At 41.8% G+C, this 23,807-nt stretch overlaps 1 protein-coding gene across 1 annotated transcript in view; it reads right to left on the bottom strand.

The window, feature by feature from the left end:
- mei1 (meiotic double-stranded break formation protein 1) overlaps positions 1-23,807 on the bottom strand; it is a 75,364-nt gene that overhangs the window by 4,153 nt on the left and 47,404 nt on the right. Inside the window, exons 23-30 of the mRNA XM_030057178.1 lie at positions 23,311-23,427; positions 21,266-21,376; positions 19,467-19,645; positions 19,106-19,190; positions 16,400-16,584; positions 5,635-5,716; positions 5,068-5,174; positions 3,372-3,503 (exon numbers count right to left, since the gene is read on the bottom strand). Coding sequence (XP_029913038.1) covers positions 3,372-3,503; positions 5,068-5,174; positions 5,635-5,716; positions 16,400-16,584; positions 19,106-19,190; positions 19,467-19,645; positions 21,266-21,376; positions 23,311-23,427 — 998 coding nt within the window. The remainder of the gene's footprint in view (positions 1-3,371; positions 3,504-5,067; positions 5,175-5,634; positions 5,717-16,399; positions 16,585-19,105; positions 19,191-19,466; positions 19,646-21,265; positions 21,377-23,310; positions 23,428-23,807) is intronic.

Genomic DNA, 23,807 nt, shown 5'->3' on the forward strand with positions numbered 1-23,807 from the left:
TAAAAGCTATTTGTAATTGGCCACAGTTCCCACCACCTGGCCCTTGAGGATGACATTCTGAAGGTGAGGTGGGTGAAGAGGAGTGAAAAAAAAATTTCTAATACTGTTCGGTAATTGAAAAAGAGCAGAAGAGGAAAGATGGGTGAGTGAGATCGAGTTAGTGGTGTGAGAACAATTATGAGAGGAGAAAGAGGCAGAGAGGTTGCAGGGGAAATGGGAGAAACTGGGAGAGGATAGACAGAACGAGAGTGATATGTGACAGACATCCTCCAGTCTTGGGGGAATTATTAGAAGTCTGTAAGCAGCAGAAACCATGAAAAGACAATCTCCCCTCAGAGCAGCTCTGATCTGACAAGCTAACCAAGCATGCACTGCTGCAGTGGCTTCACCCCCACTGACTTACACTGGCCACTGCATCATCTACACATACACACATACACAGAGACAAGACGACGAGCACGGGGGCATGCAGAGAGAGACACAGCGATGGCATGCACCCATCGACTAAAGCTGAAAAAGCAAATGGTGTGTGTGTACTCACAGCAAGCACACATGCACGCACACACACGCACACACTCTCAGCTGACAGCTATGTCAGGACCCATGGGGAGGCAGCAGGAAGGCAGCATGATATCAGATCACTCATGACAAATGAGCAGAGAGAGCTTCCTCACAATTTGAGATTTCATTTCAGTCCAGCGGCAGATCGACAAAACATATAAAACCTCTTAAGTTCTGTAGTCTTGTTTTTGTGTGTGTGTGTGTGTGTGTGTGTGTGTGTGTGTGTGTGTGTGTGTGTGTGTGTGTGTGTGTTTGTGACAGATTGGAGCAGCAGAGATGACAGAGGGGGAAACTCTGTACTGTCTTGAGACTGTTAAGAAAATTCTGTCTGTCACACCCAACTCCGCCTCCCCTAACCACCTCCCCAGTCTGCACAGACACACACACACACACACACACACACACGCACACACACACACACCTCCTAACCCCACGTCCCTAACCAGTGCAGTGTGTGCCATCATTCTGTCAGAGCTCTGATCCTGAGCTCCTCTCAGAATACAAACCGAGGTCGTTTATACAGCACAGTTCCAGCTAAGCAATATGATTAGCTTAACGCTCCCACTGTGGTTTATGATGCTGTGAGGCAAACCTAGCTGGGCTTTATGCATCTGTTGCATAGCTAACTACTACCAACAAGGGTGCAGTTAACCATTCTGGCTATGAACCATATGTTGAAACAAACTGTAAGCTTTTTTTTACTGTTATTATCTTATGACCTACACATACAGACAATATCATACCAATAATCAATAAATAATAGTTAAGTAGGATTACAGGATCATGACTATAATGATAATCCACTATTTTCATCAATAGTTTTCCTTACTGCAATCTTGATTACCAATCATAATTGTTATTTTATGTCAATCTTTCTTCATACATCTTACACCAACATTTTGCTGTTTACAACTGCAGTAAACTTTCAAGACTAAATTAAGCGTTTTGGTTTTGCTGATATGTCACTCTTGATGAAATGAGGTGTCCTTTCCACAGCCACCATTCCTCCCCGGTGCTGGCAGACTGCAGGAGAAGCATATTTAACAAAAGAATTTAAATGCCACGCACTGAGAAAACCCAAAGCCATGAGCAATCAGTGAACCTGATGAGCGAACCTGATGGAGCACAATGGTGAAGCACATTGTCCGCTCCACCACTTGCCATAAATATTATTAACCCCAGACAAGTGAGTCTCTGAATTTTTCAGTGTGTGGCCTCAAAGTGCTCCGCTGTTGCAATATGTGCAGACTAAAATCCCAGGAGATGATTATACACACAATGTGCAGCGCCACAGCAAAGGACACTAACTCAGATTCTGTCGCTGCATTATTTTGTGCTTCTGAAATGATAGTCACTTCAAAACAGCCGTAACTGAATAAAACCACTGACAAACGATGAACTCTGATCGTTACACTTCTGCCAGACACCATTATGTAAAGTATTATATAGTCCCACACTGAGCCCACGACTGTTAATTGGGGTTTGGCTGCTGCGGTGCCGCTTTGCAAAACGCTTCTGTTTTATTTGCATAAAGTAATCTGGTCCTTCACTTTCTCTCCCTCGTTCTCCCTGCTGTCTCTGTATTTCACTGCCCTCACTGTTCCCCACAGAAAATGAATACAAAATTTCAAAGTAAGTGTGGGCACGGCAGCAGCCTGATTGATACTGAACTTAGCATGAACTTGATTTCTGGTTTTTATTCATGTTCATTCAGGAGTGCAGATATTTATCGGTGACAGCATGGTGAAGGCATATTGGTGTGTGAGTCCGTATGTGAGTCCTCAGTATTCTCTGGGTATTTATGTGCACGGGTGTGTGCTTGTTTGTGTGCATGAGCTTGCAGATGTTCTCTCTCCAACTAATGTAAGTCTCTGAGAGCCTGCGTACATGCGTGTGTGGGGATTAGGGTTGCAACATTCCGTGAATTTTCAAAGTTGGAAACTTTCCATGGGAATTAATGGGAATATATGGGAATTAACAAGAATTTACAGGAATAATCTGGAAATTTGCAAAATTGCATGTTAGCCTATAAGCGGGAACTTAATGTAGTTGAAGAAAAACCATCTTGCAGCATAATCCTGGTTAAAACAACCAGATTTAATGCAAATTGAATTTCTGCCCTGCAAACCCATGCACAGATCATTTCTAGAATCCTGCAGCAGGACGACTGAGGCCACACGACTAGGCCTACATTTTAGCCCACAGACCACATCCAGTCAAGAAGGTTTTGATGATATGATTGGGGTAAATATGTTTGACCTATGGTATAAAAGTTTAACTGGAAAAAATAAGTCAAATGTGTTTATATAGTAGCTATTTAAGAGGCTATCTATCATGGTGCTAGCTACCTCAGCTGTGATGCTGGTTCTTCTGCCTTCTGCTCGCAAGTTTTCATACAAATACAGTTATCATACAAGAAATAGGTAGGTTATAGGTTAGGTAGGTTAGATTATGGTTTGATTTAGCATGCTGACTGAGGGGTGTTCATCTATTCATTGAGCCTATTTCTATTAATTTATCCACCATGAATCTTGAAGGACTGAGAAAAAAAATCTACTCAAAATAAGTCAAAGTCAAAAATGTCATTAGTTTGCATGCATGTCTGCTTATGACAAAACAAAATTTCCAAAATTCCCCAGCTGAACTTCCCATGGAAAGTTTCCGGAATGCTTCCAGAAATTTACCACCCCTTTGCAACCCTAGTGGGGATGCACGCATGCACACATTCACATGCGTGAGTCTCCACTCATGAAAAAAGGATACCATATTGCACATTTGTGTGTGTAAAAGCACACAATGCAAAGCTGTACCTGTGTGAGGAGCAGCCTGAGGGCCTGTGCAGCTTCCTGGCTGAGCTCCGCCACACCCGTCCTCTCCGCCACCTGCATCACCTTCAGCACATCAGGATCCCACAGCACCGTCGTACTGCCCTGCTGCAGGAGCTGAGTGACACGCAAACGCACACACACACACACACACACACACACACACAAACATATGCATGTGTACATATGTACCATACGCTTGAATGTGTCCAAGTGTATGTACACCTGTCAAGGACATGAACCCCCATGGTTTAAATGTTCAAATGCAAAAACACACACAAGCGCATATGAACACACAGGAGAGTTAAAGAGAGAAGAGTTAAACAAAGCAAGTGAAAAGAAAAAGAAGTAAAAAAATAAAAAGTAAAAGGGAGGAGAGGATGAGAATGACAAAAAAAATAAAGAAAAAAGGGTGGGATAGATTAATACTTAACTTTGTCTATAAAGCATTTCTTAAAAAGAGCTGAATAACACTTCATAGATAAAATGATAAAACAGTTACAATGATTAAGAAGGACGGCAGAGGAGTGAAATAAGCAAAATAGACGTGCATAACAGCGCACAGACCAAGCCATAAAAAGGAGAGGAGTAATAGAAAACAGTGATAAAAACATCAAACCAGCTAAGAAAAGGCAATCACATAAATTTGTCTGTTTTAAAGTGTAAAAGAGAACAAGGACGTAGCAGAATGGACTTCCTCAGGCAGGGTTTTTTTTTTTTTTTTGCACAGCACGGGAGCTCTGACTGAAAAGGAGCAGTTGCCTGCAGTTTTTAGTTTTTAGCTTTTATTTTGGATATTTTGGACAACTGGCAGACCCATGATCTGATGCAGCAATTCAGCCATTTAACCAATTACATTTATTCATGTTGCAGTAATTAAGTAATTCTTTGGGTACTTTCAAGTCAGTGTTTTATTTAAGTATGTTTCTATGTAAGCACTGTACCTCACTACATTTTCAATCACATCCACTTTTCACAGTACAAATGTTGCAGGCTCTCTACAAGCATTAGAAACTAGAGAGATAAAGTGAGAGATTGTGAGGCCTTACACAATGAATTGTCAGTAAGCAGAAATGACAAGAGTAATCCAACTAAAGGAACTAAACTAAAGGAATGCAGTTTGAACTTTGTAGTCTCCTCTTGTCAGAACTGCTTGAAAACGATCACATCTCATGTAGTTCTTGTATTTCAAAGGAAACTCGCTAACTGTGAGTACATTTAAAGTAAGCTGCTATAAACTTTTACTTCAGTGCAAGTATCAGCGAACTGACCATACTTCTCACTGCGTAGCAGTTTCTGGTACTCTTTCCCCCCTCTGGATTTGGTTCATAAGGAATTAAAAGGTTTGAGATACCCTGTGGAGCTGGGGTAGTTTAAAAATTGAGAACAAAGAACAATTTTGGAGTTGTCGTTCCAATATATATACAATTCTTCAATTCAATGTATAGTGTATAGTGTGTGTTGTGTTAAACCGCATCACATTCAAGTGTATTATCTTGCATTACTTAAATCCGTCTACCACTTCTTATAGTTTTATCGCCTGCATTAAACTTTTGATGTCAATTATTTATTACAGCTAAGTATCATGGCCAATAAACTTTACTTGATTGACTATATGAGGACATGTTTATGTGTGTGTGTGTGTGTGTGTGTGTGTGTGTGTGTGTGTGTAACATCTCACAAGTGTGATGAGTGTGAGCGTGGCAGGGTGCAGGAGGCAGCTCTCTCCTGAGTTGAGCAGCGAGTAGAGGAGGAATCGACTCCAGGGCTGGCACACAACATATTGGGCTGAAAACACACACACACACACACACACACACACACACACACACATACACACACACACACACACACACACACACGCACACACACACACACACACACACACACACAAATGATGACTGTGCCTCTCCCACTCTGACAGACACATTCTTTTTCTTTTCCTCTGGCATTCCCTCAAATACAAACACACTCTCTAATCAAGATAAATTTAACATCAAGATCAATTTTACAAGTGAAAATGTAAACAACTGCAAACCTGTTGGCATAAAAGTCTGTGTGAATGAGGTGATTTTTTTCCACTGGAAAAAGTGCAGCAAGAAATCCCAGTATTTTTAGGACCTAAAAAGCTGCAATGAAGATTTTTTTTTTGGAGCTTATGTAATTTAGGACTACTTCAGGACTTGCAGACACTCTCGCTCTCTCCCACTCACTCCTACACATACACACACACATTTACACACTGTACCTGTGGTGGGACTCTTCCGGTGCAGAAAGCTCAGCAGGGAGCCGAGGCAGTTCAATGAGACTCTCAGCAACAGCTCCTGCTTCTGAGGAGGAAGAGAGATGCGGGGTGATAGATAAGAGAGAGTGCGAATATACAAGAAAAGGAAATGGAAAAGAAGAAAAGAATGCATTCGCTCCGTGAAATGTCACATCATAGCAAGTCATGGGAGCCACGAGAGTTTGTGTGAGTGTGTGTCTGCAAAAAAACTTCAGACAAAATGGACACAGACGCACAGAACACAGACATGGACAACACACACATGCACACACACTAATAGGCAGGGATAAGGCCAGAGACAAAGGAAGAATGGGGAACACCAGAGAGAGCCACTGAGCGAGGATTTAATAATGCATACGTCTCCCACAACGGCAGGCCTGGCAGCGAGCACTGAGCAGCGTCCAAAAATACTGAAGTAGGCCAGGCGGATATACAGACGACTGTGGAGAGTTGCGCTCTAATCCTGAGGCGGTGAGAAGAGAGGCGAGGAAAGGAGATGAAGGCGGAGGAGAGGAGACGACAGCCGAGCACAGGAGGTGAGTAGACGAACAGAGGGGATGAGCGAGTGAGTGAAGGAGGAGCAGAGGCAGAGGTAAGAGAGAGGACAGATAAGATGAGGGGAAACAAGGACAAGGAGATGAAAGGAGAGATTAAGACAAGAGCATGAGCAGAGAGGGGAGAGAAAGGTTGTGTGAGAGAGAGAGCAAGAGAAATAGAGAGGGGGGAGGTAAAGGGGAAGTGGAGAGAGGATGAAGAGGAGAGTCAAAGGTCATAGGAGAGGAGAGATGAGACAGGAGGAAAGCAGAGAGGAAGAGGAGAGTGAAGACAAGCAAAGAGCATGATGGATTAGGAGGAGAGGAGAGGGTTAGTGTGATGGGTAAGAAAAAGGAAAAAGGAGAAACAAAAAGAAGGTGCAATAAATGTGGTTCACTGAAGATAAAATGGACAGAGAAACAAGAAGAAAAGAGTCGAAGGACCTTGAGAATTTCATCCTGGAATGAAAACAAAGTGTGGAGGGAGAGAAGAGTGTGACAGTGATGTAAGAGGAGAAGGGAAATGGGAGAGGAGAAGAGAGGAGAGATACTCAGGAGTTGTGGTGTATAACCCTGCCACCAAACCAGAGCATCAGGGGGCTAAGGAGAAGAGCAAAAGAGAGGAGAGTAGAAAGGAGAGAGGGGCTGAATAGCAGAAGGGGACTCCCACTCGTATCAGCTGCTGAACAGCAGACTTCAGAGCACTGAACCACACAGCCAAATCTCAGTTCAGCACTACAGAGGAAACGCCACTGCTGTGGAACCAGTCGCTGGCATGACTGCAGCAGAGGCACCACTTTAGCAAGAAGAAATGAATTATCAAGTCAGTATCTACCAAAGCAGAGGTGAGGACAGAGCTGCACTTCCTCCCGCACTGCACAAAATATCAGCACTTTACAGACTCACATTTTCCTACATTCCACCGTAACTTTCAAAGTCTTCCCCAAAATTACAATTCCAAATTACTTTTGGCAAAAGAAGTGCATATGCCACTTAAGTTTGAAGATACATTTTAATTCACAGAGGTAAGTCTGTCATAATATAAACTGATTAGTTGGCAATACGATTTATAAGTCAGTTTGAGAGCGACTTTTTTCTTTTTTGTTGTCACTGTCTTTCTAATTTGTTTTTGCACTGTGTACATGCTTTGGCCATATGAAACCCACAGTGCATGGCTATCTTGCATATAGGCTATACAATAGGTACATTCACACTTTTGCCCCGAGGCGGTCTAAACATCCCCTTGTGAGCTGGTCAGCAGTTAGGTCCAGAGAGACATTTCTCCAAATCTGTTTGGTGGATCACCATTAATTTTGGTGACAAACTTAATGCTGGCTGCCTGGCGGGGCACCTGCATTAGCAATAATGGGCTTGTTTCACAGCCTATTCTTGAAAGAGTGCAGCCAATTTGTGTTAACCATTAAGGGAGAAAAAAACATTTGCTTCAGCCATTGAATTTTTGAATGTTCATAGTTGACATTGATTCATCAAGCTTAATGCCAGCACGGTCACAAGTAGTGTACTGCACACAGCACATGAAATAGACAAAGGCAAATTTCTCGACAATGAGTGAGTATTACCTGATTTACTGTGAATTTGCAGAGGTACAAGAGTACAGCCCTACATGTAACATGCTCAAACAAGACTGAAATGTTTGTAAACATGGACATGATTATCGAGTCAAGCATTTTAGTCAACTCAGTAAACACATAAACTAAAGCTGAGTGGACTATATTGCAGCTGCTGGTCTGTATAGAAATTACAGAGTTTGTAGAGGCCTTGTTACCTGGTTAACCACAATAAACACTTTCAGAGCAACTTAGTCACTAATGTCTGTATACTGAAACTCTGTGATGTGAATGATGAAATAAAAAAATTGTACCGTATAATTAATGTATTTGCTGAGTGTTTAATGAGGTGTAATTTGTTCACTTCAAAGAGAAATCCTCAAAGGCTTGACATAATATTACTATTCAAACCCATCACTGCCTCCTCTGCACCTGTCAAGTCTCGTGAATCAGAAATCACATCACAAATCTGAATTTAACTCCTGCTCCCAAAACTGATGGGTGTGGACTGTACTTTATTTTCCGACAGCAAAAGCCAACAGCGGGGGGTATATCAAAGTAGTCACAACACTGAATCTGATATAATGATTTTTTTAAATTAGTTTTTTAAGTAGGCATGCAAAAAATGTAGAAAAAACAGACTTAAAGCAAAAAGGTAGAGAGCAAGATGCTCATCTATTGCTGTCTGAAGTTGCTCAGGTTTCTTCATCTGAGTCACAAACTCAATCATCTCTGCATCAGTGTCACCTCGGTGCCTCATGAGGCTCTTGTTAGCGAAGCCGTGTGTCTTGTCTAATCTGACCTCAGGCTCAAAGTTATATGCAGCCATGACAGCAGAGTACATGGCCCTGCAGTCCTCCGGTGGCTGGTAGCATCTTTGCTCATGACATTTTCGAGGTGCCAAGCATGCAGCTTCATCTGACGCTTCCTGCTCTAGTGCACTGCCGGCTACCTCGTCTGACCAGTTGTTAGTTGGGTCTTGATTTGCCACTTCAGTGTTGTCATCCTCACTGCCATGTTCTGCAAAGGCGTGGTCTGCTTGTACCACAGAATCCTTCTGGTACAGCCTGGCCCAAAGCCGGGTGTACCCAGGAGTGAAGATGCAGTCATCTTGTACATCATCGTGGCTCACGGAGGCGCTGTTGATATGACGCAGCAGGTCATTCTCAAAGTGCGGACGCAGCTTCAGAAGGTGTGCGCCAGTCTGTGGAGCACTGTGGCATGCAGTGTACTCCAAATATTCAACGTCCTCTGGAGTGAGCCTCGGCTCATCAGCTGTGTTTTCCTCATCCAAACAGATGGAAGAGGGTGGGGTGTAATTCCAGAAGTTAACAGAAGTAGAATCATCTGTTGTGTCACAGCAAGAAACTAGTGTTTGAAATAAAGGACACACTGACAAAACTGACAAAGACACAGCCTATAAAATCTACCTTCAGTCTAAATGTTTTTGCATTTAAATTACTCTTTCTCTGCTATCATTTTTGTTGCTGGTAAACTACTGAATAAATCAAAAATACCAATAGAAATGCCATATCATTAATATGTTGTGCCAAGTGACAATATTTTATGCCATTTCTACTAAATTGTGAGAGCAATGCACAGTGGCCATCAGAGCAAGGCTGATTTGCAACAAACTGTAGGTAAATAAATGACACAAACTTGAGCTTCCTATGCTGTCAAGTACTTCAGGAAACAGATTTTTACACTGAATCTAAATTCAGCTCGCGATGCTTTAACTTTTAGCTCAGGTAGCAGTTTGCATTGTAGAGGGCACATTATCGCCACAGCTTCGTTTACAAATGTGCTGCAGTCGCTTTTCATTATGTAAAGTCTGTGTGATACTGGGAGGTCAGGCCTACCTGAATAGTTCACCCCGTGCAGGTTGTAAAAAGAAATCATTCTTATTGCAGATAGTCAGTGTCCAGTTTTAGTGAAAACTCATTGGAAGTCAGCACTAAAGTAATGTGTCAGCAACTAGTTGGCTGATAACCCCAGAACTGTAATGATTACATCACAATGCTCCTGTCTGTAACATCATGCCTGACAATCTTGCTCAGCTCAGCAAGACTGCAAAAATTAATCAATGACATTACAACAGGGTCATTGCATGGAAAAAGTGCATTTTGGGAAAACTTTCAAGGGTCATACCACCATGTGGAATAGGTGGCTGGTTAAAACAAGTCATGGTAGATGAAAGATCTCATTTTTAGCTACATTTTGATACCAGCCTCGTGTTCTTGACAATGATTTCCTCTAAAACTTGGTTTCCCTATCACAACAAAAGGACATATCACTTCACGTAGTTTTTTAAACCTTTTTAGATAAGGAAAATTTGAATAACCAGAGTAGGTGATTTTTTCATAATTTCTGGACACCGACACATCAGTGAGTTTAACGGAGATGATGTGCCGGGTGGTGGTGGCAGACTGGCACCCAAATAAAATCATTTAGGTCATATAATTAATGAAATTGCATGATAATGAACCTAATCACACGTTGCTCAGTGTCCTTAATGCTACACCATAGTGTTGCAGAGGCCTCGTTAAATGCTGCACTGTTGGTCGGTGCAGTAAAGCTTATGTGATTCTGTGCAAAGACACCTTGTGCAGTTTTTACTTTGAGGGTTGCAAAATGGAAGCATACTTGTAGCAGATTCTCTGTAATTGATCTTATTTTTAGTTGCAGCTCCTTTAGAAGTTAACAGTGAAGTGACATGACCACTGCCTCAGTAATACGAACCCAGTACAGAACCCAGTACAGTACAAGGAGTCTTTGAGAGTTTTTCTACTCGGCAGCAGCAGCAATACAAATCACTACAATACAACTATTACTACTACTAATAATAATGAAAATAATGTTATCATAGTGTGTGTGTGTGTGCGTGTGTGTGTGTGTATGTCTACATTAGTATTAGTAACACAGCATGATAAGGGTAATTGTCTTTTAAAGGCTCTTGGGGTACATGAATTACTGGAGGGGTTTAGGATATTTAAATGATAATGTCAATAGAATATATTCTAAAATTTTACTTAAGTAGTTAAGCTGCACAGGGAAATTGATAGCACCTCAACAACACATTTTTGCAAAAATAACACATGATATTTAATCTGGTCTTATTAAATTATAGTTTAGTACATAATTTAAATGTGTGGTAGATTCATTGACATGTAATTTTATATGCTGAGCTGCTTAAAAGTGAATGGCTGCTAGAAACAAATACTTGATCACAAGAAACTTTTTCAGTATTTTAATGAGCTTCTCATGTGAAGTGTCATGTTGCTGTTCTGTCTGGAGGTTTTCTCTGCAGATTTCCTCTAATACAAGAGTCTTCCTTGCCTTTCCTTTTCTGTCTGAGTGTTTGTGTGTGACCTTCCCCTAACACCCACCCGTCCACATCATGTTGAGAGAGGGAGAGGCAGACACCCTGGTCCAGTATTGCTGAGGCCTACAGCTGTCAGGTAATGGACATTAAAGCTGGATGATTCATCCTGTTGGAGATGTCAGATGGTCAGCTACAATCGAAATCACACAGGTGACTTAACGGCAGGGTGGGAAAATGTTCACTCTCTCAACTTATTAGAATCAAAAAGCATATAGATCCTGGTTATCACTGTGGCTTTCACACTTCTAAACCAGGCATCTGCCACATGTGGCTCTCCCTGTCTTTGTCTCTGACTGTGTCTCTCCCTCTCTTTTATCCCTCTCTGTGGCCCTTTCTCTCTACTTCTGCCCTGCTCGAATGTCAGGTACAGAGGGCCATATATCAAAATCTGTTTGGTGGGTTGTCATGAAATTTGGTGACAACATTCATGTCTCTTAGAGGATAAAGCCTGACAGTTTTGATGACACCATGGCCCTCCCTCTAATGCCACCAGCAGGTGAGATTTTTAAACTAAATAATAAATTATAGAAAATTTTGCTATCAGCCCTGAGTGTCACAATATTTCAATGATTCAAACCATTTCATCCAGCCAGTGCCCGTTCCTCATGGCTGAATAAACAAATTTCTACTGTTCAGTAATCTTGTACTTAGCTATCTTTAGACACAGATCATACTCTTCATCAGTGTCTCTTGTACAAAAATGTTCTCATAAAGTCAGTGTGTTATACGTGAATCTCTTGCAAAACAAATAATTTGATCTTGTGTCTTTTTAATGGACAATGAGTCTTGCGAATTGAGCCATGCTGTATCTTATTATCATTTCCATTACAACCACTCAGCACTACAACTGCTAAAAAGCCTTGCAAAGCCACATGATTTATTGAATTATACTATCTCAGCCCTAGCCATTGAAAAAAAAGCATCCTTTATGTAGATCTGCTCTGACTTGCCTGTTAATTAATGACGGTAAAGATGTTGGCTAATATATTTAGTTGTGTGATAAAGCATTTTAGTGCTTCATAATTCTTTATATGGTGCCTCTGAGTAGTGTGACACTAGTGCAGGGCTTTGATCGTAAAAAAGTTACCATGTTGAGAGAATAATAAAGTCAAAAGCCTGTTTAAGTATCAACATATCTGAGCAATACGGTACACAACAGACGCCTGCAGACAGATTTTTTTGTGACCTTTTTAATAAAGAGTCTATCTGCAGACTTACGCTGGGCACCACATTACTCACATATTTTAGATCATATTGGCTCCTTCTCTAGCTGGCACCCAGGAGAAATAGGACCGCTGCCCACAAGGTGCTCACTAATTCTTCGCCTGTTGAAGCATCTTAATATGAAAGCTGGTGGGAGACTAATGTGCCTCTTTAGCAAGTAAGGACCTAAAGTCAATACATCAGCCACATGTTTCCAGGCACAGTCTGGGGACATGTGATTGGAAATTCAACTGTATTAAAATCTAATATCTGCTTTTTCTTGTTTGTGAAAGACCAGTTCCATGACATACTGTTAGGATTTTAAAAACACTGCTTTTGTTTTATCTGCTGCAGAACACAGACTAGAGTTGCAAGAAAGAGAGAGAAGGGAGCCATGCAAATTAAACTGGATTCAAATCCACTACATAGTAAGCACATGGTTAAGTTCTCTTGTCAATGAACCCGCCGTGGATGGCACCGTGTTGCTTGGAAATGTAAAGTTCCGTGCTGGGAAACAACACCACTAAAAAGATAATATGACAAGCAAAGTGCTTGTTGTGAAATGTGAACAAAAAGTCACCCACAGCTGGAGGCATCATCAGCATTACAACAATTAACTTCTTTACCACTTGTTGAAAAACAACTGATTTGATTAGTGCTCCACTTTCATTACAAACAAAAGAAATTAAGCTTTCTCTGCCATTTCTGCCTTTTAGAAACAAGGAGAAGGGAGAAATGTGATGTTAATGTTTTGTATGATTTATACAGTAGAAGGTAACACATCTGATGTAATGGCAGCGTGTTTCCAAGATGTGTTTGAAAATGTGTTGCAAATGTCTATTTTACTCTGTCTCTCTCTCTCTCTCTCTCTAAAATAAAGAGTACTGTTTTAATATGGAGGCCAGTAAGTTAAGAGGTAATTCCACATGATGTCGACTACCCTGCCTGCTGACCTGTCTAACACAAAACAATAGCGCATATTAACTAATTATAGGTCACTGTATGCTATGTTGTATTATACGATAAGTTATTGGATGGGTTATGTCTGAGACAAGGCTCAGAAATGAACAGGGGCTTGTTTACAAAAATCTCCTTTGAAGTCCAGGAGGGGACAAAAAAACTCCACCATCTGTTGTCACCCTGTTCATACTCTTAGGTTAAGCTGTGAAATATTCACACATGTATGTGACTGCTGTCCGCTGTGCTTGATATGTGGGAGCCTATGACTTCAGCATTCGTTCCAGTGCATCCTGGGTAACAAAAATGCTTTTTGTGATCAGAAAACAACTGAGTTTGCAGCCTGAAGTAGTGGAGAGTGGGAGCAGGCAGGTAGTCAGGGAGAAAATGCTAACCATGCACAAACCCCTGTGTCAGCATAAAATAAAACAGTCAGTATAGTAAAATATTCAACAACCAGCCTGCCACAGGATAAGTTTGAGGGTTCAGTTTGTTCCTGGGTGAAGCTGTCCATCAACACTGAATCCGCATCAGATTTTAATGTTAGCGATACCTTAAACTTAACTAAGCTACGTTAGTTACCCACGCATTACCTCATTCTTAATCATTACTTGGCCTTAACCAAACTGAGGTGGGGCCAACTCGTTTTTAAAATTTTCAGCAAAGGCGTTATCATGGCAAGAAACGCTATACTGGTGTTTTCTGGGGTTGGCCCAGGAGTTGACACCGCTAGTAGCAGAAATATATTATTAACAAATGGAGCTTGGTGGACATTAGCAATGGCCAATCAAAGCAGCTGCTCTCATTCACACTGAAATCAGTGCACTCCCTGCTACATGAGCACATTAGCATTTTCTAATGGAAGAGAACAGTCAGACTTCTCCAGTCTTCTTCTCCTCTCTGCATGCACAGTCCATGCAGGACAGACCCAAACATGAATATGATGCTACATCCTATACTGGACAGCGAAGCACAAAATAACAGACAATTCCATTATATTTGGTCTTATTCTTTAAGTATGATGCAGCTTTTACCTCAATTTACCACTGTTTTTCTCCTAGTCCGAATAAACTGGTGACTGCACATGTCATTTCCACATCCAAACGTTCAGGTACTCTTCGCGTTGAGATTAACTTTTTATGTAACTTTTTATGTAACTTCATAATATCAGTGACTGCTTAAGGAAGTGCAAAACTTTAGCTTTTCATTGGGCAGTAAGGCTAGCAACATTACAGACTGACCAGAGATCAGGCAACAGGCAAAGTAAAAAAAAAAGTGAAATTCAACATAAAACAGCTGTCACCCAAAGTGGAATCTTCACAGTCTGGCTGCTTTTTTCAGCCTGAGGTAATAAGTTTAAGATTTATATGCCCAAATATCAATATACTTGATTAAAACTTTGTATTTGTCTTCTCAGATAGATGTAATTAACTGAACATTACTAAACTTGTAACCCTGACCATTGAAAATTAAATAACAAAAATGGCCAGAAGTTGTGTGAGTGACCGTTTGGCCAGTATTGGATACAGTGTTTGTAACTGGCTAGCGTTCCACTCCTGCACAGGTCGCCAGTATGTCCCTTTTTAAGGTGAACTCAGGTCACCATGTTTTCTGTGCAAAAGGCCGAAAATATACAATACAACTTACATTCAATTTGTTGCATGTTATAAATTAAATTTAAATTTTTTTTTTTTCTGTTGCTGTGTCACCAAATCCATATGGAACATTCACAATGTTCACTGCAGCTATGAGCCTTTATCTATAAAAAATGCAAACCTCAGGCTGCAGGTGCAAGTACTTTTGGGCAGGCTGTTGGAAAAGAGAGGACGCAAGAAGCTGCTCCCACCGTCTGGACATTTTGGATGAGGATGTGGCATGACTATTGATGTTTTCCTCTGTATAAACTCTGAATCATAGACAACCAGTCTACTGTACATAAAAGCAAAAATATCTGTGTACTTCTATAAAAACTGATGCAGGTTTACCTAGATTTAATAGAACTATCAACATTAGATAAAGTGTGTGCAATTGTGCGGTGCTTTGAAAAAGCGCACCACTTCCTTCAATTTGGACAGACCAGCATATGGTCCTGTTGCTTTCTGATGGTAGTAGAAATTAAATAAATGATAAGAGAAGGCTGTCATACATCCTATAGGCAGTTGTGATACCAGTAAGAGTTCGATGACCTTTATGTACTCAAGTTGGCCTACAGACGTTTAAGGCAATATCAGCTTTACTGGTATTATTGCCTCAATCAAATTAAAATCCTAGTTTTGATTTGCAAGTGGTTGTTCCTCTTGCTTGGAGAATATATATCAGTGTGAAACAAAAAAATAAGCATATGATGTGTGGTGTGTTAAAATTTAAAATAAAACAATTTGAGCGGTACAAATCAAGAACTTATTTGCAAATAGCAAAACAACTGCATTATTTCACAATTCAATAAAGAATAAAATTGCCCCAACAAATCAGATGGAGGGGTCAACAAAAATATTTTCTCACATCACCTGTGAAGTGTTTAAACTACAAAAAGAAGGGCTGAGGGAAGCGGCATTGTGTGTTACATACAGCACCATAAAGTTGCAAAGGGACAGCAGGGTTAAGGTTAACTTTGTTTGTCAAATAACGCTTCCCTTTAAGAAAATGTGAATACAATGAATAAGAAATATTATTTTATTATGCTTGGCAAGTGGCCATGACTGGGGCAGGACAATACTATTGGAGGTGTAAAAGCTGAAGGAATCTGCTAAGAACCTCTAGTTGCCTAAGCAGAGTTTTTCCTTCTGTACAGCAAACAATCTGCTCTTCTGTCTCATATTCAGCTTTTGATGTAAAATCTGCACTGTAGATGAGTCAACAGCGAAAGAAAGTTAAGCTCTCTGTTCCAATATTTACAATTTAGACGGTTTAACTGCCAGCCTAATGATCAAACACTACTAAGAACGTCTTTCCTGTGTCTCAAGTAATTGATTTTCCGCTTAGTCTCCTTTTGTCTCTCTCTCTCTCTCTCTCTCTATCTCACTCACTCACACACACACACACACACACACACACACACACAAACAAGACAGTGCAAGTACCCCAACCTGTAAAAGAAGTCCATAGAGAACAGCTGTGAGGCAGCGGGCCCCTCGGGAGCCAAGTGGGTACAAGGCGCTGTCTGTGGCGCTCAGGGGTCTTGGCCCAGCCAGGTCAGAACTGGTGCTCACACACACCAGCGGTGACACCAGGTCGACATCAAGAAGAGCCTGCAGCAACCTCAGAGAACTGACTGGAGAGGGAGAGGGAGAGGGAGAGGGAGGAGAGAAGAGAGGGGGCTGGTGAACAGAGAGGAGTAAGAGGGAGGAGTCAGTGGACACAAGAGAGCAAGAGGAGGACAAGCAAAACAAGTGTGGAAGCAAAGGAGGAACAAGGCAGAGGAAAACTGGCAGAGGAGAAGGGAGTGAGGGCACAAGGAGAGGAATGGAAGTTTAGATACAGGAGGAGGAGTAAAACCTGGGAGCAGAGAACAGAGAGTAGAAGAGGAGAGGAGCGGTGGTGTGACCGCTACATGAAAACACTGAGAAGACTGAGATGTGGCAGAAAAAAGGAAAGATCAAAAGAGCAGCTGAGTGGGAGAGGATAATTTCTGAATTGATAAGTGAGAGGGAGGGAGGGCAAGAAGTTAAAGCTGTTAAATAAAGGTCAGTGAGACGGTGGGACCAAGGGAGCGATGGAGATAACAGAGACAGAGCAGAAATGACAATTAAAACACAGTGGGAGCCAGACTGAAAGCTGCCAGTCATTTGCATGGCACTAATGTCATGTACGCTGAGACACTGGAGCTCTCCTTGGGAGAGGTGGCTCAATTAGCAGGAGCAGAAAAGAAGAGAAGAAAAAGAGAGAGGAAGGGAGGCGGAAAGGTGAGAGAAACTGCGAGATGGCTAAAGGGAGCAGAAAAAGGGATAGAGAGAGAGAAGACAGATGGAGAGAGAAAGGCAGGCAAAGGAGGGAGCAGAGCCCATATATCACAGCAGCCCTGACAGCCCACTTATCCGGCTGACAGACAGACACAGGAGCAGCAGGGATGATCTCTCTCGGAGTGGTGCCACGGGATGAGGGCCACTTAATAAAATTAAAGTGTGTGAAATGCTAGTTGCCAGGGCACAGATGGCTTAGGGGTGTGTTTCACACCAGTAGAGCCTGCTAAACTGAACTGAGTGGAACCAAATTACTCTAGCCCGGGGTCAGGTTACCTCCACTGAGGCTAAGACATTGACAAAGAGTCACTATGACTGTGCAGGGATACTTGGCAACTGCAAATTCAGGCCAACCTGAATTGAGCCTTATTAGTATATCCTGGGGGGTTACACATACACAGAAGAGTTGCTGTAATTGTCAGGGATGATTGTCAATGTCAAAATCCAACCAATAATGTACTGAGATGTACCAAGCTTAGGGCAGGACGATAAAACAATAACAATTATTATTTCATAAATTTCAAGTTAATTAGACACAGAAACAGACGGTCATGTGGCAGGAATAGAGAAAGGTCCAGCAGATAGGAGGCAATATGAAAACAAAGTATTTCCACCAGTTAGCAAACAGAAGGGCTGGAAAAGAGCATTGATAATTAGTCTCAAACAAACGTGCTGTTGTGTGTCCTTCAAAACATTTTTTCAGCTTTGAATCACCCCTCAAAATTGTGCCGTTTGGTGGGCCACATCCACTTCATACATTTTTCAGGGTTGCCAGGCTAAACGTGGAGGGCCTATTACATTTGTATGGAGTAGTAAATAACACTTTATGGGTAAGAGCTTGATCTACCACTTAAAATGATACCAAGTAGTCCTAGACTCCTTCTTTTTCATGTTCTGACATGTTTTGCACATAATACTATTTAGCTTGCCTGCAAAAGATAAACTATTACCGGACAGAGGAGAAGAGATCTTGTTTCCTTTTCTACATTTAAATACTTTTCTACATTTAAATACAGTTGACTACAATCAGAAACTTTACAAGATATTTTTATGTACCAGAATCTAGATTTTGTAAATTTTAGTGGTTAATACCATTGTTGAACAATGTTTTATATCTAATTCTACTCCAGATGTGTGGTTTGGCAAGTATTTACCGTATGCCTTGGCAGAGTCTATAATAAAGAGAACAAAGTACATTTTGAATGAATTCAATTAACCTTTCAGTTGCTTCACTCAGAAGCAAAAAGTAGCCTTGAGATGTGACATGAGAAATAATTTGATATGTGTGTGTGTGTGTGTGTGTGTACTGAAATATTATTACTGATATTGACTGATATGATAATTTTTTAACGTGACAACATTTTTGGCCATATCTCCCAGCCCTTGTTAAGCTATGTTCATCAAATACCTCCACTACAGTGTCCACTGTTGCATTAGACAGGACAAACTGGTATGAAGAAAATTACAGGTGAAGCAACAAAAGAGCCAACAGGAGAATACATACACACACAAAAAATGGTAGAGAAAATGGGGTCTGCGCATCCAAAAAATAATACTATGAGAAAGCACCTTGAAATCACAATACCAAGGCTTTAGTATTCTCAATACAATGCACATTGTTTTCATTGTGTGAGACAGCTGTGGTACTGTACTGCTGGCATGGGGTATAACAGCACTGCATGGTGAGGGAGGATTCCTACCTTGTCTCCCCCCTCCTTTATTCCATTCTTGGTTTTCCACTAAATAATGAAGTACCACATGAAATTAGTTTTGTCTGTCTATCTGATGTCTCGTGGAGCAGAGAGTCATTATGTAAAAGTGTGAATTTGTTACCTAGCAAGAAACTGTCTGTGTTTCCTTTCTGAAACAGCAGACACTGCACGGCGCTGTCCAGACTCCAACTGATTCTCTTATGTACCTTGGAGAGACAAAGAGGAAGAACAGCAAGATAAGGAACAAAAAGCTCACTGAGAGTAACAATGCATTTTGTCTGCAGCGCGAGCACGGAGCAGAAAATAGAGCGCATTGTTCGATACAACGCTGATTTGTATCGGAGAAACCGAATTGGTGTTTTGTATTCAGTGCCCACTTCAGAATCTAGACTCTTTTACTGTAAGTTCTGTGGCTTGCCCTTGACTGCATTAAGGTCTATCTTGAAGTCGTGATAAGAGAGAAGTTGAGCTATTGTGTGTACCTGAGCGGCGTGAACATGCTGTAAGGTAATGAGGGAGGACATGAGGAGACGGCAGCAGCACAGCAGGGCTGAGGAGGAAAAGACGGATGGAGAGGAGGAGGACAAGGAAAAGGAGGAGGAGGAGAGGATGGTCTGTAGCTGGTCCATCAGTCCACTGTTGGAAAGCAGCATGGAGACAGCTGAGGAGGAGAAGAAAACATGTCATCATACTTCAGTGGAATGTGTGTGTGTGTGTGTGAATAGTGGTTTGTCTGAATGACTGCATGGTGATGTGCTGCAGGCACCCATCCACAGCACACAGACACACACATTCTGCAGAACAGACTGCTGTTTCACATGTGATTATATAACTCCCCATCCAGGAAGTCTAGTTCATTCTGTTGGTTTCTAATCAAATTAATTAGTGACACCTTTATTGCCAAAAAGATATAGGTCAATGTAAAAAAAAATCTTAATTAATCCAGGTTACAACAGGGATCATTTTTCCAATAATTGGTCTGAATTTATTCAGACTCAAATATAATTTTGGTTAGAGATAAGACTTCTGGTTAGAGTCTCAACAGCAGTCTAAGCAGATTTGTTTACACTGTGAAGGCTGCAGTTCTGTTGCACTGGTGGATGTTTCTTGCTTAAGTGTTGTTGTTTTCTTTCTCAGATTAAATCAAAATTTCATGTCAAATGAGTAACATTTTTGGTAAGTAGCAACAAGTAACACGTCTTGATTCTACCTTGCCATAATTTATTTTGCAGCCATGATCAGTTCACTGGGCCAATAAAAATACTCTTTTTATTTAATGTGAAAAAAGGTGCAGACTGCTTTGCATAAGTTTTTCTCTGCTAAATTATTTACTATTTAGTATTCTGAATCACTACCCCACTGTTCCATTTTGCTTTACTTTGTCTTTAACATTCAGGAGTGATCTTTCCTTTAGTGTTTTTGTTTTGGTCACTCTTCTCGAGGTGAGAACCAGATGTCTGATAAGCCTTTATGGGTTCCTTTCTCATCCGCGTCCCTATCTGTGAGTTTTCCATTCTCCCTCTTTATTATCTATTTTGTGCAGATGAAATAAGAAATGGAGTGGGTCCACCTGTCTATGTGGCAGAGTTTGTGTGTGTGTGTGTGTGTGTGTGTGTGTGTGTGTCTGTCTGTCTGTCTGTCGAGATCTCTGAAACTAAGGACTATATGACTGTGTGAGTCTGTCTGTGCATATTACTGACATCTCATAGGTTTAGGTAACAACACAACCTTGAGTGTTGAGGGGCATAGCTTGTTGACAACATGACTCTGTGTGTGTGTGTGTGTGTGTGTGCATACTATTATGAAAAAGTGTAGAGCAGGTGTCATCTTGTATTGCTGTTATTTCCTGTGTCTCAGTGCTTGTCAAGAGCAGCCTCTCACCTCTGACAAAAACGAGGGGTGGGAGAGAAAAGTGGAAGCAGGGGGATTGAGGGAGATAAACGGATACTGAGATAGAGGGATAAGGAAGCAGACAGCGTGTGACAGACAGAAAGACAGAAAAATATGATAGGATAGAGAGAGTGTGTGAGGGAGAAAGGTACAAAGAGTGAAAACTGAAGTAAGAGGAAGAAAAAGCAGACACAGAGGGAGGCAGTGGAGAAAGAAAGAAAGAAAGAAAGAAAGAAAGAAAGAAAGAGAGAAAGAAAGAAAGAAAGAAAGAAAAACTGTATGACTTTGCCACCGTGAGGGAAAAGGATAGAGATTAATAGACAATAATAGATAAGGGGGGGAGAGAGAGAGAGAGAGAGAGAGAGAGAGAGAGAGAGAGAGTGTGTCTAACCTCTGTCAGTGCAGTGTGCAGGAGACAGACTCAGGCAGCTGTACAGGTAGCTGAAGGCAGGCAGCAGGCTGTCTGTGTTGGTGGGCTTCAACTTCCCAGCTAGATTACTCACTGACACACACACACACACACACACACACACACACACACACACACACACACACACACACACACACACATACACACACACACACTCTCAGAGAAGTAAATCCACATAAGCACATGGGAACAGACTCTCTCACACACACTTTCATTTGTAATGGATCACTTGTTCGTCTAATATCAATGTATCTGCAGCACTCTCAAGCACACTTGATATACATTTCATTTTTTAAGATAGAGGCCTTGAAACGCAATGTGACAGACAGAGTGAATGTAATGAGATGAGTTTCACCACGTACCGCCTGTCAGTCATGCCTACCACCAGACTATAATGACTGAATTAATCTGATCTGCCAGTGAAAATGTCAAGGATGAGGGCTCAGAAAATATAAATGAATGACAAGACAGAACAAGGTTGCAATAAAGCAGCGATAAGACAAGAATAGCGCCGACACGGGAGCAGAAACCACACACACCTGAAGCTAAGCCGTATGTCACGCGGAGACGAGGGGTGTCGACGTTAAGGCACGGCGCAAAGCAAATCAGACTCTAATCATAATAGGCTTAGAGCTGCAATTTGCCAGATGTGTCTCATTGATTTCTAAATAGTGCTTTCATCCACAGATCAGCAGCGAACGCTTGTCTGGGCTGCTTTGCTGACGAGACAGGGAAATGAGTCGACTGAGATGATATTAAATCAAAGATCAGTGGGGCTTCCAGGGATGGAGGGGAAACGAGTACAAGTGGAGCAAAAGTAGGGAGAAGTGATAAGCACAACACACACAGAAAGATGAACTGTGTGTTTAAAATAAACAGGGGTGTGTGTAGCACGTCAGAGCTTGTGTGTAAAGAGAGCATGTGAGCAAATGTGTATTGTTGTATTTCTATATGTGTGAGAGAAATACAGAGTTTGTTTGAGTTTGTATGCATGTATGTGAGTGTGTTTGTGATATGTGAAGGTTTAGTATCTACATGTGTAAGAGTGTGAGACTCAGTGTGCATCTGTTTGTCAGTTTGTCACACCGTGGCATAGTTTCCAAGCAGATGCTGAGATTTCCAACAAACTTGGTGGGAAGGTTGGTAATAGGTCAAGGGAGAAGTGACCACCTTTTTGCACCCCTTACCAAAAAGGGGATGTGGTGGTGGGCATGGCATACCACAAAAAGTCACTTCCCAAGCAAGACCACAAAGTTTTGACGCATGGTTTGTCCTGGGCTAAGGAGCAACATATTCACCTCTCACACTGATTGGGCCATGCCTACTTTGTCCTTGACCATGCCAACTTCAGTTTTTTGCTATTTCTCCAAACTGGGCATTTTGGTGTGTCCTCTAACTCTGGTTGGCACACAGCCACACCCACCTCTGGTTGTGCTCATTAGCACTGATTCTAGACCAGGGGTAGTAGCTCTGAGTTGCTCCTACTATTGATCAAAGTACCACTGATGGTGCTCAAATCATCTGGAATAGGGGGCAGTGGCAATGGGCATTTAAACGCGCGCGCGCGCACTCACACACACACACACACACACACACACACACACACACACATACACACACACATATACATACACACACACACACACACACACACACACACACACACACACACACACACACACACACACACACACACACACACACACACACACACACACACACAGATATACTGGCTGGCTGACTGGATCGTTGTTCATGTTTTTTAATTTCATGCACTGCTTCTATTAGTTGTCGTCATCACCCAAACACAGTGATTTTGCAAGATCAGCTTGCTGGATGAGGTTAGTTTGTTATGCTGGCTGGGTTTTTTTTTGTGGTTCTGTATGGAAGACAGATTGTGTGCAGTATAAGGACTGTGTATTGCATGTGCTAATTTATGAGGGCCAAGGGGAGAAACTGTGATTGACCTGACCTGCCGACAGCACGTTTTGACATTTTGACCTCACCATGGTACAGAAGCTTGAAGTGTGTTCCATCCGTGTCGCTGTTGGAGGAAAAGGAGGGCGAGTCACTGGCCTGCATCACGCAGAGCAACTTCAGCACCACAGGGAGAGAGGCCACTGCTTAACAGAGAGAGGCAGACACAGAGAGAGGGGAAAATGACGATGGGAATAAGAATTGGCAGGGAGAAACAAAGGAAGAAAAATGACAAGAGCAACAGGGCAATTAGGTAGACAGACAGACAGAAAAAGACCGACAGACCGACCGACCGACACACACACACACACACACACACACAGATAGATAGATAGTGGAGAAGAGTGAGAGAAAAGAGTAACGGAAAATGTGTGTGATTGTGTGCGAATGAGAGAAAGAGAGGAGGGAGTGGAGCAGGTGAGGAACTGCCTGACACTCATCCTGAATTAGCATTTCACCTCGCCTCATTATTCAGTCTGAAACCTGACGTCCCCGGAGTAGTTTTCAGTGATGCCAAAATAGAGGA

Source organism: Myripristis murdjan, chromosome 8 (genome assembly GCF_902150065.1).
Source record: "Myripristis murdjan chromosome 8, fMyrMur1.1, whole genome shotgun sequence".
In the NCBI taxonomy this organism is placed as follows: Eukaryota; Metazoa; Chordata; class Actinopteri; order Holocentriformes; family Holocentridae; genus Myripristis; species Myripristis murdjan.